General features: G+C 40.0%; 1 protein-coding gene across 1 annotated transcript in view; it reads left to right on the top strand.

The window, feature by feature from the left end:
• Positions 1 to 8,837: 8,837 nt before the first annotated feature.
• The window catches only part of kremen1.S (kringle containing transmembrane protein 1 S homeolog), a 90,796-nt gene continuing 84,247 nt past the window's right edge, over positions 8,838 to 15,386 (top strand). The window contains 1 exon segment of the mRNA NM_001088676.2: positions 8,838 to 8,938. Coding sequence (NP_001082145.1) covers positions 8,854 to 8,938 — 85 coding nt within the window. The 5' untranslated portion in view covers positions 8,838 to 8,853.

The raw sequence follows: 15,386 nt of genomic DNA on the forward strand, positions 1-15,386 counted from the left end.
TGTGACAAGTTTGAAGTCCAGGATCATTGCTGCTATTGAGAAGCTGAAACTTTAGGCTGGTGCAATAACTTCAGTATATAAAATATGGCCTTTTTAGCTATATTCATTTTTAGGATTTAGTTCTCCTTTAAACACAAACTGAAACCAGGGACAACACTTTGGGGTATATTTATCAAAAAGTGAAGTTAGAGATCACCACAGTCCTCAAGAGTGAAATTCCACCACTCTCCATTCATTTCTGTGGGATTTTGATAGGCGTATTTATAAACAAATAACATTCACTTTCACCCATTGATAAATACTCTTTTAAAAATCCCATGGAAATGAATGGAGAGTGGTGGAATTTCACTCTAGAGGACTGTGGTGATCTCTAACTTCACTTTTTGATAAATATATCACTGCATTTTGGTTAAGTAGCTTTAATCTATTAAGAATTGGTTGACCATGTATTGTGATTTGTCATGTCAGTAAATGACACTTTTATTGAGAATCAGTAAGGAGGAAATTTGGTCCCAAGTGACCACTAGAAATATCTTACTTTTGCCAAACTATTTAAGCAGGCACCAATCTTTGACCTTGCAAGTGTGAGACCTTTTCAAGCTCACTTCAAAATTAAGTGAGCGCATGGCAGTGAGGATCCTCCAGACTTGTGATACTGCCCTTTAATTGTAGGCAAATGAAGTCTAAATAGGGAGCATGAGCCAATATTTTGTAATTGAAGAGTTCAAAGAAATAGTGCAAACCTTCAAGAGGCATTTAATCACTTAAGCATCCCAGCCCTTTATACCATTGTGGAACAAGGCTGATTCTAGGCAGATAAACCTGTTCCCAAGTACCAGTGAGAAAGCACCTTCCGTTAAGTACTATAGCTGATAATAGGTGACACAAGAGCATGTAACCCTGGAATTTGGTCATTAATTACACTGGGCACCACCCAAAATCTTCATGTAGTATTACAGTAATTTTTCTCTGCAGAACTGGGAAGTGCTGGAGTAACATGTTCATTGCTGTAAGGGTGTGTGAAATAATTGCCAGTTAAAAGGAAATAAAATTACCAATGGTGAATTATAACCTTGTAGACTGGAATAAATATACCACTTTTCCAGTAACAAAGCATATATCACACCCATTGCTCCTAATTATCTTGTTCTAACAGAACATATAGTAATGGGAAAATAGCTACTGTCCCAACATGTAAGGTTTCAAAGGTTTATTCACTAATCTGTTGACAGCCTGTAAATGGCGTTCACTGCAATGTACAAATGTCAACCCACAAAAGTTCTAATGATGAAGATATCTGTGTCTGTTATGAAACTACACAAAATATACATATGCTTTTATGGAAATTAAATGTGCCAGTTTTATGAATAGTTTTAGTTTTCTATCAATTTCACTTTAAATAAACACAGTATATAATAAGGGATTCTGTCATTTTTATGGTGTCATTTTTATTAGTACATTGCTCTGTAGATTGCAAATAAGTCATTCTACCATTTAAAATGTTATATTTGAACCAATAAATGTATTTTATTTAGTTGTAATATTGGTAGGTAGGCCGCCATCTCAGGTCATTGATCCTATGCTTGCAAAAAAAAGCCAGCAATTCATAATGGAACAGCTTTCAGATCAGCTATTGTTTCTCCTACTCAATGTAACTGGGGCAGTCATGGCCAGACTTGGGTGTTTTATTATTGAGTGCTATTCTCATATCTACCACTAGCTTGGGAGCATGTTTAGCAGTCCAGCCAGGAAATTGTTATCTTAATACCTGCCCATTGTTCTGTTGATAGGCTGCTTGTGGGGAGGGAGGGGGTAATATCACTCCAATTTACAGAGCAGCAGTAAAGAGTGCCTGAAGTTTATCAGAAGTCACATGGCTGAGGGCATCTGGAAAAACTAAGAACATGTCTAGCACAATGTCAAATCTCAAAATTAAATATAAAAAAAATCTGTTAACTCTCTTGAAAAATGGATTTTAGAGAAGGATTTTGCAGGAGCAGCACTGTTAACTGATGTGTTTTGTTGAAACAAAACATGTTTTCAGAATCCCTTGAAAGGGTACAGATATAAATAACTGTACCCTCTGAACATTGCTTCCCTGAATTAATATATGGTATAGAGCTGAACTCATATTTTTACACAAATGAGGAACCAGTAAGTGAAGGTTTCCTTCTTAACAGTCCCAATTCTAGTAATACAACTAATGATGCATGGTTCACACATGAAGAAATTCAAAAGAGACTAGAACATGTTAAGATTAACAAAGGTCTAGGGCCAGATGGTATTCATCCCAGGGTAATTAGCGAGCTTAGCTCTGTGATTGCCAAACCTCTTTACTTAATTTTTCAGGATTCATTGAGATCTGGCATAGTGCCGAGAGACTGGCGAATTGCTAATGTGGTGCTGCTATTCAAAAAAGGATCCCGTTCTCAGCCTCAAAACTATAGGCCAGTTAGTCTGACGTCAGTGGTAGGAAAGCTTTTCGTAAGGTTAATAAAGGATAAGATACTGGACTTCATAGCAAATCATAATACTATGAGTTTGTGCCAGCATGGTTTTATGCGTAATAGATCTTGCCAGACTAACTTAATTTTTTTTTATGAGAATGTAAGTAGAGACCTCGATTCTGGGATGGCAGTGGATGTGATTTACTTAGACTTTGCTAAAGCATTTGATACAGTCCCACACAAAAGGTTACTGGTTAAATTAAGGAATGTTGGCCTGGAACATAGTATTTGTACCTGGACAGAGAACTGGCTAAAAGATAGACTACAAAGAGTGGTGGTAAATGGAACATTTTCTAATTGGACCAGTGTTATTAGTGGAGTACCGCAGGGCTCTGTACTAGGTCCCTTGCTTTTCAACTTGTTTATTAATGACCTGGAGGTGGGCATTGAAAGTACTGTTTCTATTTTTGCAGATGATACTAAATTGTGCAGAACTATGGGTTCCATGCAGGATGCTGCCACTTTGCAGAGTGATTTGTCTAAACTGGAAAACTGGGCAGCAAACTGGAAAATGAGGTTCAATGTTGATAAATGCAAGGTTATGCACTTTGGCAAAAATAATATAAATGCAAGTTATACACTAAATGGCAGTGTGTTGGGAGTTTCCTTAAATGAGAAGGATCTAGGGGTCTTTGTAGATAACACGTTGTCTAGTTCTGGGCATTGTCATTCTGTGGCTACTAAAGCAAATAAAGTTCTGTCTTGCATAAAAAAGGGCATTAACTCAAGGGATGAAAACATAATTATGCCTCTTTATAGGTCCCTGGTAAGGTCTCATCTGGAGTATGCAGTGCAGTTTTGGACTCCAGTCCTTAAGAGGGATATAAATGAGCTGGAGAGAGTGCAGAGATGTGCAACTAAATTGGTTAGAGGGACGGAAGACTTAAATTATGAGGGTAGACTGTCAAGGTTGGGGTTGTTTTCTCTGGAAAAAAGGCGCTTGCGAGGGGACATTACACTTTACAAGTACATTAGAGGACATTATAGACAAATGGCAGGGGACCTTTTTACCCATAAAGTGGATCACCGTACCAGAGGCCACCCCTTTAGACTAGAAGAAAAGAACTTTCATTTGAAGCAACGTAGGGGGTTCTTCACAGTCAGGACAGTGAGGTTGTGGAATGCACTGCCGGGTGATGTTGTGATGGCTGATTCAGTTAATGCCTTTAAGAATGGCTTGGATGATTTTTTGGACAGACATAATATCAAAGGCTATTGCGATACTAAGCTCTATAGTTAGTATAGGTATGGGTATATAGAATTTAATTAAAAGTAGGGATGGGTGTATGTATGGATGCTGGGTTTTCATTTGGAGGGGTTGAACTTGATGGACTTTGTCTTTATTCAACCCAATTTAACTATGTAACTATATGTAACTATGTAACTATGATGTAATCTTTGTACCTGCTCATGAATGTAATTAGCAAACTGTGTCTTTTCCTCTTTATGACTATTGAGTTTACAGCTATTGTGTGATATAACGCATAGAGGGATACTATTGGGCTTATTTAAATCTTCAAGTGCAGTAACAAAGTGCAATTTCACGCACTTATAATGCAGATTTTTTTCCCAGAATTACAACACCATTGTGGTCACAAGTGGGTGTCGCACCTGATGCAATTGTGCTCACATTTTGCTTTAAATGGGATGCAATTGTCCTGAAACTTGTCCAAGTCCAGTTGGCATCATTTCCGGTGTTTGCTGCATGAATGCACTGAGGGAACCATGGAGCTACCACTTGGTCCAGAGGTGGCTGTAGCTCAAGGGTTCCTCTGCATCAATACTGCCCTCAATTCAGAACAGAAGGCACTGAATAGCGCAGGGCGCAACTATACAGAAGTGCAAAAAGTGCATTTTGATGCAAGCACCTTTACTGAATGGCGATTAATGTGCAACTGACAGTGGGGAAATTTGTGCAAACACAATTACAGCTGTAAATTAGCTCTTCGTTTTTTCTGTCACATTGTGCTTTTCTGTAAGGCTAAGTAGACACAGAGAGTGTGCATGCCTTTATAGATATGCAAGAATAAGTACATACAAATGCTAACGTACTTCTACTACCCACTTTGATACATTCCAGTGCCCAAATATTACCTGCAACATGTGTCAAATGCTAGAAAATTCTGCATGCTCCAAAACACTTGAATAAAGGCTCGTATTGTTCAAATTACATCAGACTATGGGGGAAATTCACTAACAGGCGAAAATTTGCCGGCGACGGCTTCGCCGCCTTCGCCGCCTTCGCCACACTTTGCCAGGCGCAACTTTTCATAGACAACGTTAATTCACTAAGTTGCAAAGTTTCGTCGCCAGCGCCAAACGCTGGCGAAGTTGCGCTAGCATTACTACGACAGGCATAGCGAAGTTGCACTAGCGTTAGTTAATTTAAATACGGCAGGAAGTTACATTTCTATGGACGTATATGTTGCAGCAAATACATTACACTACACAAGCCCAGGGAACCTTAATAAAAGAAAATAGAGTTGTTATATTGCCCTACACATGATCCCAGTGTATAGTTTATGTGCCATATGTAAGGAAGTGTAGGGGGGAAGGAGGGTACCCCAAAAAAAATTTACGATCTTTTTCAGCCTATCACCCTGTAAAAAGGAAAAGACTCCAGCGTTTTTTGGGACTTAGAAAAGAATTTCAACTTTTTTTGGACCAAGTCCTATCTACTCTATTGCACTTTGCCTGGTCTGAGGTGTTGAAGGCAAGTCTGGCAATAGAGGTATCATTCAGTAAAATCGAAAACGTAGTGAATTTGCATAGTAACGCTCTTTCACTAGAACTAAATTACGCAATTACGCCAGTGTTAGCCACTTCGCCCTTTAGTAAATTTGCCCCTATGTGTATTGGACTGATGTGTAAGTGAAGCAACAAAATCAATCCAGAACAACACAATACTGGGTGTATGGAGCCCAATTACAAACCGTATGTACCTGATGCTGTTTTTGGTACTTCTGCTACTTGTAGAAGTAATATGAACATAAGATGAAATATTCCCAAATAGCACTCACTTGACACATTGCTGGGATCACAAATAAAACTGCACATTGCTGAGTCAGGTGAGTACGGTTTGGGAATATTTGATCTGATGTTTAAGTGTATACAATCCTAAATGCCTGACTCTTGAATCTAAATATACTAATGTGTGAGGTGTGACTTCCTGATTCATTTGTCACTTGGGCTGAGTGACAGGAGTGATTGTGCCCCTTACGGTCAATCTTTGATCCTCTCACACGCTGCTATATATAGAAAAGGATTTTGCGTTTTGATTAGTTCAATTTGAGTTTCAGCCATTTGTGTTGAAAGCGGCAGGCAGGGACAGAGATCAGTGCTTTCCATTGGGTTCTTATTCGACCAGTTTCTTGTTCTTCGTGCACTGAAGTTGGTTTTTTTATTCAGTCAGTTAATAAGTAACTGATGTTTTAAAGAATGAAATGGCCTTGGGTGACGGATTAAAAAGTATATATTTATAGGCAGACTTGCCCTACATAAACTACAGCTTGTTTCAGCCTGGCCCAAAATGGTTTTGGGCATGCAAAGTGGCACCAAAGAGGCATTCATTTGTTATTCAGTCTGGTGAATAGGTAACTAATGCTTTAAAGGTTTAAATGACTTTGAGTCACGGATTTCAAAGTATTAGGTGGTTAGGTTCCAGCCTGGCCCGAAAGCATTCTGGGCAGGAGAAGTAGCATCAAAGTGAGCAGGGGTAACAGGGGTACAGGAGGGATGAAATGACTTCCAACCACCAATTTAAAAATATATATGCCCAGAGAGGGGGGCCCCAAATAAAATCCATTTCATTCCAGTCTGGCCCAAAAGCATTCGGGGCAGGAAAAGTGGCATCAAAGTGGGCATCATTGCAATTCTGTCTTTTTTGAATAAGAACAGGGGTGCTGAAGGGGTTAAATGACTTTGGACCACTGATTTCAAAGTATATATGCGCAGAGGGGGATGCCATTCATTGTATGCACCCCCTTACATAGTTCTGGGCAGGAAAATTAGAATGCGATGCTGCCTTTTTGAATAAGCAATAGGGGTGCTGAAGGGGTTAAATGACTTTGGAACACTGATTTAAAACTAGATATTTTCAGAGAGGGATGCTCTGTACTGTATGCACCCAATTCAGGCCTGGCCTGAAAAAGCTTCTGGGAAGGACATGTGGAATTAAAGTGGGAATCTTTGGAATTCAGTCTTTTTGAAAAAGTAACACAATTGCCAAAGGGGTTAAATGAATTTAGGCCACTGATTTGAACCTATATATTTGCAGGAAGAAATACCCCACACAGTATGTACCACATTCCAGTCTGGCTTGACACGGTTCTGGACTGGAAAAGAGGAATTAACACGGGTATCATTGCAATTCTGCATTTTTGAATAAGTAACAGAAGTGCTGAAGGGATTAAATGACTCTGGGCCACTGATTTAAAATGAGATATTTGCAGGAAGGGATGCCCCACATTGTATGCACTCCATTCCAGTCTGGCCTGACATGGTTCTGGGCAGGAAAAGTGGCATCAAAGTGCAGTTCTACATTATCAAAAAAGGGGGGGAGGGGGAAAATGTCCAGTATTGTACACTTGTGAACAGTAAGGTACACTTACCAATATCACCAGGGGGTCCAGGTGCTCAAGACCCAGACCTTCAGCTTGGAGAGGTAATTTCATACATTTTCGATTTAATTGTAGGCTGGCACAAAACCAGACTTCACTCCAAAGTATGATGCAAATAAAAAGTAATTTATTAGACAAAAAGGAACATCTCAAAGGGTGGACTCTTTGCAGTTCTAACTATCTGAATATGTAACAGGGTGCTCAAGTAGTTAAATTACTTAAAGAGTGACATCGATGTGGGCAGTATGGCAATTCTGCAGGTTTACACGAGTAACTGGTGTTTTAATAGTGTTAATTGGCACCGGGCCAACGATTTGTACTATACACATCTGCAGTGGCAGAACTAGCAGTCTGGTGGTCCTCCCTCAAAAATGATTTGGTGAGGCCGGTCATGCACTGCACACATTTCCAAAGCGTTGAGGGGTTCAGTGGGTGACAGGTCAGGACTGCAGGCAGTTAGCACCTGGGCTCTTTTACTATGAAGCCATGCTGGTGTCATATGTGCAACAGGGTTTGGCATTCTCTTCCTGAAATAAGCACAGCATTCCCTAAACCAGACCGGGTCATCTGGATGGCACCATAGATTCCTCCAAAACCTGTATATATCATTTAGCATTAATTTTGCCTTCCCAGATGTGCTGGTTCCCTATGTCATGTCCACATATGCCCCCCCATACCATCCTGGATGCATACCTCCCAAAATTTTTGAAAGAGAAAAAGGGCCAAAAAGATTTGGTGTGCTTATCGCTGTTTTGACCACACCTGTTTTGTGGCCACACCCCCTAATTAACATGTTCATTTTACAAAATTGGACAGGTTATAAAAGTGTGAACAAATTTCTGTGGTTTTTTTATGTGTTATTACAGTTTTGCTAATGAAGCTAGCTAGTCACAGTTTCCCCAAGAGACCTGCTTATCTTAAATTGTTACAATTACTTATTTGCGTATTTTAAATTGTTACAATAATTATCCAAGTGCGCCTGGCAGCTGGCATCCCTCTCTGTGCATATATGCTTTGAAATCGGTGGCCTAAGTCATTTAACCCTTTAAAGCATTCGTTACTCATTCACCAGACTGAACGAGAAACTAATGTCAATTTGGTGCCACTTTTCATTCCCAAAACTATTTTGGGCCAAGCCGAAACAAGCTGTAGTTTGTGTAGGGCAAGTCTGTCTGTAAATATATACTTTTTAATCCGTGGCCCAAGGTCATTTCATTCAGATACTTATTCACTGAATGAATTATAAACCAACTTCAGTGCATGAAGAATAAGAAACAGGTCGAATAAGAAACCAACTTCAGCTCATTCGCTTTCCCGCACTTTCCTGTCACACACTGACTCCTTGTACTGAAGGACTCTGCTGCCTTCTCTCTGTTCAGTCTATGATATCGCTCCTTACTATAAGTCAGTTAAAAAAAAACATTTGTCTCTCACTAGTATGTATCCTGTCACATGATCCTGGTAATAGGATCCCTAACCCAGTCCCTTCAAGCCCTTCTAGTTATTTGGAACTGACTGCAGTTGCTGAGAAACGTCTGTAGGGTTCCCCTTATCCTACACCCTCACTCTCAGTCCAATCCGTAACAACAGCCGAGAATATAAGGCATCCCCTGAAGCCCAGTCAGAGCCTGCTAGGAGCTGAGGAAATTAGCAACCTGCTACATCCAGTGGGGATCCCGCACCCAAACCTGTCACTCCCCTCCTCCAGCCACATCTCCAGCCCAGCCATGGTGATGGATATTTGGACAATTTCATTGAGAATCCTGCTGTTCCCCTCAGCACTGGTGCTCTGCTCTGATTCCTTCCATTCTGGTGAGTGCAGCAGCAGCAGCAGGAGGGTGGAGGGGGTGAAACTAACTGACCAGCACAAGCAGTCTCCTGTCCTGTCATTGGTGCAGCGGGATTTAGGGGTAGAAGGGAGGGAGACAGCACTATGCTTTGGGACTGCTGACAGGATTGGGGATAAGGGGAACTCAGGTCACTGCATCGCTGTGTTTAGCAGAAAGACAAAATAAGGTGATTCCTTTACTATATGCCTCCTCAAAGGCAGCCCACAGGTTATATAATTAATATCACAACTGACGCTGCTTATCGGGGGTAATAATGCACGACTGGCACCAGAGATTGGAGACCAGTTTTAACTGTTTATATTCCATGTCTTCTCCTCATAACATAACTATTATTCTCAGTTTAGATCACTAACTGATATAAATGCTAATGGTGAAGTGGTGGAATATTCCCTTACAGGGTCCTACCTGCATATAATACATCCTTTATTATGTGCTAGTGCTCCGAAACCCTCTTGTCACAATCCTAACTTGTGTCAGCCCTGATCGTATTATATAGAAAATTCTAACCAACAGGTATTTTACATAGAAAGTCACAAATCTTCTTTTAACCTCAGTTGTGTTGTGTTGTCATTATATCCTGAAATGTAAGTGAAGCAACATTTATTTCTGCTGTTCTTGGAAAGTTTCCATATAAATGGTATTTAAGTTTTTGATGGATGTACAGGTATGTGTTGTTAGGCGGCTCTCAGGTAACACACAGATACAAGTGTCCCTGTCGGCCACAGAGTTTTGTTAAGCCATTAGTGCTGCATTTACAGACTCCCCAGTGTCAGAGCTATACTAGGTAATAATATACGGAATCCCTTGTTTGTAGTATCATATCCTAGCTACACTGTGAAGACTACAAACAGCGAGGCTGCATTGCTGGGAGGACGTGGGTCGTTCTGTCGAGGCTTTTGTGACAGTGCCCATTGAATGCTGTTATTATGGTATGCATGCAAGCAGCACCAGACTGACTGTTGAAGGGTTACACGCCGAGATATGTGTTATTCATTTTGCCATTCTTTTGCATAATTCACATCATTTACATTCTGCTGACATGGAAAATACACCTGACAACAGGAATAATGATTTATGTTCTAGAACAGGAATATTGACAACTGACAGCTGAGTAGTAGCACCAAATATATATAATCTTTATCATTCTATGATGCCAATTATATATCCCAGGATGTTTCCATTCACTGAGCACCCCCCCCCCCCCATGCTTGTTATGTAACCCTTTGGATACTTGCAGTGTTATATATTTCCTGGCATCCACAAGGAATATTATTAGCAATTATGTGGTGACTGGTTAATGAAGGAAATATTTATGGAGCTGGAGCAGTGGGGTATAAAATTAAATGGATCGATCTGCTGATAGTCCTGAACTTTCATGCTAAGGTTAACCTTATTTACCAGGTTAACGTGCCAGAGTCAGATTCTCCTGGTGTGTAGATTAAACAGACAGCACCCAAAATCAGTAAAACACAGTATTCCAATTAGAGCTGTCCATATTAGTGATGGGTTAAGGGACTTTGTGGGGTTCAGTCTGCACTTGGAGGTATTCAGGTTGGAGATTTATATACTGGAAATATCAAACCAATATAGCCTTAAAATTTTTATCAATATGCCTTCACAAGGCAAAAGCTCTTTTTGCCTTACCCTAACCACCCTGGTGCTAGGTGGCTCATACTCCCTTAAAGACGGCTCCATAGTAGTCAACATTTGCTGGCACTTAGCCCCATATGAGAATAGATTTAAATAGTGGAATAGGGTGCCATATATACCATCTGTAACATGCAAACATAATGGCGATGATCAACTCCTCTTTCAAATATCTTTATGCTGAGAGCAGACACAGTAAACTGATTTTTGGTAGGTACTCAAAACTCTTCTGTTCAGTTGTGGATTACTGTAAGTCTGTAAACTTTAAAACAGGTACATTCCCATGAAAGAACTTACCAGGAAATTAGGGGGCAGATGTCAATTATGCAGCTTTAATTAACTTTCATTTTTGGGTAAAAATCGTTTCTTCATGTGGTGTGAGTTGTTGTGATATAATCTATCTAGTCTCTATATAGAAAAAAGATTAGCATGTATTCAGGATTGTTTTTGTTACAGTAGATATGATGCCTGCTACCAGGGTGAGAGTGCCAGAAAGAATTTACACCATCTGAAGCTTTAATTGTTTAACTATATTCTTATGGGTCCTTGAGGAATTCAGTACAGATTGTTGTTGTTATTACTTCCCAGTTATCAGTTGGAATAATGTGCCTGACTAGGCTGCATTCTTCTACTCATGTGTAGTCTGACCACTTCATTCATTCTCTCTCACTTCATGAAGTGTGACAGCAAAACATTCAGGACAGAGAAATATTTTACTTGCACCAAAGGGAGTGGAGAGGGTTTGTGTACAGAGGCGGATCTGGAGAATCTTTTCATTTTGCGCCAGCATTTGGCTTTCTCGGCTCCATATTTTTCCACATTTGTCGAGGGTCAGAAAAGGGGGTTAAGCAGAGAGTTACAGCTGAGGATTTTGATATGTTAAGCCTGTTTCTATAGTCATCAACTTTTCTGTAATCTGCTTTCTACATACTACAGTGGCATGATAACCCCTGATTGATGCTGTGCAGTCCATGCATTTCAATAAGTGACCAGTTCAGATCCTATAAGTGACAGGCTGTACCAAACCAAAAACTGCTGCAGGAAACATGCCTGCACCAGTATTATTATTATGTATATAAGGGCCTATTAGGTAAATGTTAGGCAGCCTGTAACTTCGGCCATTGCTGTTCTGGCAATCTGTAGAGTCTGGCAAATGCTACATGGGCTACAGTAAAATCCCATAGACAGTATTTATTGGGCTCGTAGGGGTTTGTTTGGGCCTCTGTGTACTTGAAATGCCAGGGCCTATTTTAAAACTCACTTCAAGGAGAACGTAACCCTTAATGAAAAAAACCCCAACCCCTCTACCCTACAAAGACCCCCATCCTTGCCCCCTCCCAGCCTAGCTGCTACCCCTGTTAAATGCCCCTAACTCTTTACTTACCCCTTGGTGCAGATTTAGGGCATCGGAGTTCATGGGTGCCATCTTCCGGCACTTCAGTAATCTTCGGGTCCTTCACTTTGCTATTCCTGTGACTGCGTGACTGTTGCGAGACACTATATGACAAACATTAACTTTTCAGTAGAATTTGTGTTTAGCTATTAAGAATCTTTGTGTATTCTGAATAAGACCCAGGACAGATGTGTCAGGCATCCCACCTCTTGAACATCAAATGCTCACTGGTATTGTAAGTGATGGAAAACAGAATATAGACCTGTGCTGAGCACTGGCATGCATGGTATACCATCTGGCATGCTGGGAAAATGGTAATTAGCTTTCTGTTCAAAAACAGAGACTGCAACGATCATTGTTTTATACACGAATACGAATAATAATGGAGATAATGGCAACATAAGTCATCTTTTTGTATCTAGAAATTATTCATTAGTCTTCAACATATATGGTATGTTTAGATGGTATCCAGGAACAAACATTTTCTTGGGGAACTCTGCTTTGTTCAGAGGAATAACAATTGTAACATTGTTTTATGGTCTCAATCTCTCTCTATAAACAAAGTTCAGGAGAAGTTCCTTCTGCATGGAAAATAAACAATTTTGCACATCAGACTAATATGACAGTAAAAAATACTTTATTTATAAAATATAAAAAAGTATAAAACCTTAAGCCATACATTGAAAGACCACTACTAAAAAGAGCACCAAACAATACAACTGCATGGAGAAGTTTAGTTGAGGAGTAAGAAGTCAAATATATGACTTATGTGCAGTAGTAAAATGACATTCAAATTATTAGGCTATTGCAGGAGCAGCTGGGCCTATGAATCAATCCTACTGCACCTCATTTACATCAAGGCCAACAAAGAACCAATATTTAATTCTGTGCCTGCCCTCTATAACAACTTACCGCCCTGGTAATCTAGCGGTGCGGCGGGGACGCCCGCCATGCCGCTGCTCTGCACCGGTACACTAAGGGTGCGCGCATCTTCTGTAATTATAGGTGCTGGCAATGGCGCGAAATTCAAAGGTATTTAAAGAGACAGTTTGTCTTTTGGGATTGCCCATTATAGGATAATTTTTTAGTGATTTCCTGGTGCTTCTGAGCCTGTATTCTGTCTGATATCTCATACCTGTTATGACCCCTGCCTGTTTTGACGTTCCTGACTTCTATAATACTGGTAAACCGACTCTTCTATTTACCCATCCCTTCTGATTGATCTCCTGGTTTGACCCTTGCCTGTCTGATTCCGCTTGTACTCCCGACTCAGCCTGATTGACTACGCCTTCTGTTTATTCCTTGCACTGAGACTTTCTGCCCAAAAGACTTTGCTTTACCGTTGTTCCTCTTTGCTTGTCCAGAACCCTTAGCTTGGCACCTCTCTTATTAAGACCTGGCGGCATCCGATTAGCCGAGGGCTCCTCCCGAGGTGAAAGGCGGCTGTTAAAGGCAGAAGCAAGAGCCGTGAACAGGGTGCTTAGCATTGGTTCTGGATTTAGGGTGCTGACCGTGACACCCTCTTTGTGTATAAAAAAAACCCAGGTGTTACCCATAAACTCACTGCTGTTTAGCTTGTTTGCCCATAGGGGAAAAATATCAGCTGGTTCACTTTGGTAAAGACAACATGTCAGAGTTATTTTGTGTTTAGTTGAAGACCCTTATACAGTATGTGAACCAGTGTTCTGTCTAACTTCCATTTGTCATAGTCGTGAAGCAGCAAATCAGTGCTGTGAGGATCTCTTTACTGTGACAGGGGACCAACAGCCTCTTCTCGTTCTGATTACTATACATTTCCTCAGTAACAAGTTTCGGTTACAAGTTTATTTCTTTTCAGACAAAAGATTTTCCTGTGTTTGTTGACTGCTTTAGCAAACTAGTGCTCTGGACGTTTTTTTTGTATTGTAGAGCACTGTGACATCGAAACTGATTTGTATATTTCTCAGGTTTTTTTCATCTTCTACCACTATAGACTTACCTAGGAATTTGCTACTTGTATCAATAGACGACAAAAGGAGATTTGTTGTGCTACAAACTGGCCAACTAAAGTGATTTTTTTTTTTTATTCTCTGGTTTATTACAAGTCATTTGGTATGATAATTATCACTTGGTGTGCTAGAGTTTTGCATTATGTTTATTTGCTGGTAATAAAGTTCAGACACTAACTACATTTATGTTTTCATAACCTCTGTTGGTAACATGGGTCACTACCTTGTTTTCGTAAGGTTTGTTTGCGTTTCACAACTACTACTTTTCCCTGGAGGACAATTACTTTGTGGAATGCGTCTGACACAAATTCAGATACTAAATATAAAATGACAAGGCTGCAGTTCAGAGCCAGAAACCCAAACAGGATGGACCCAAATCTTAAAAGTTATGGAATGTGTTCTCCTAGATAAGAAAGGGCCACTTGTTTCATTTGTACTGATGATGTAATAATGGCTGTGTGTCCAGTGGAATCACAGCTATCAATGCATATGATTGAGCAGAAATCAGTTTTCTTTGCAGACCTATTTATCATCCAGCTCTTGGTTACTAGGGTAAGTGATACTTTAGCAACCAGATAACTGTTTCAATCCTAAACTGAAGTAAAGTACATAAGAACAAGAAAAATATGTATATTGAGCATTGCATTTCATTCACAAACCTATACTGTTTTTGACTGAAGAAGATCTTGGATGTGTTTTGTCCCCACTACCTGGGATAAATGGTTTGCAGTTAACCTGCTGGAGTTCTAATTCTTATCTTTTCTGGCTTTGCTGATCTTGGATATGCAACCTGCTGATACGGGCTTGTATGGACCAACATATAGGTTTTATTATTGGGAATGTGCCTTGGAGATGCTTAATTCATGACAATTTGGAGGGCATTGCTTCATTAGCGTTTATGAATCATAAAATGCCATATAAACAGAACATACAGTATGGCAGCACTTATTTATAGCAATTAACATGCATATATGTAGATAACTATGAGCAATATTTGATGCCAGTATGCTTTACTGAATACATTAAGACATATAACTTAAAAAGCCCAATTTATAATAATAGATATACCGGTACTTCCCCTTTAACGATTTACAGGCAGTTTTTATTTCGGAAAAAAGAAAGAAAAAGCAACAATTCCACAGGCATCATCAAATCTTTATATAGCGCTAATGATATGCTTTATGCAGTGTACTCCCTGGGAGATTACATACCCTTTTGCAATTATTCTGCCCTAACAAACACAGCACTGGTCATACTCTCATGTACACATTAATTGGCAATGCATGGGAAATATTTGGCTGCGTGAATTTGTTAAGTGATTAGTGTGAATTAGCAGCAAACAAGCAGAAGAATGTAATTGGCCTCAGCCCTCTTCTCCCTGA

Source organism: Xenopus laevis, chromosome 1S, assembly GCF_017654675.1.
Source record: "Xenopus laevis strain J_2021 chromosome 1S, Xenopus_laevis_v10.1, whole genome shotgun sequence".
In the NCBI taxonomy this organism is placed as follows: Eukaryota; Metazoa; Chordata; class Amphibia; order Anura; family Pipidae; genus Xenopus; species Xenopus laevis.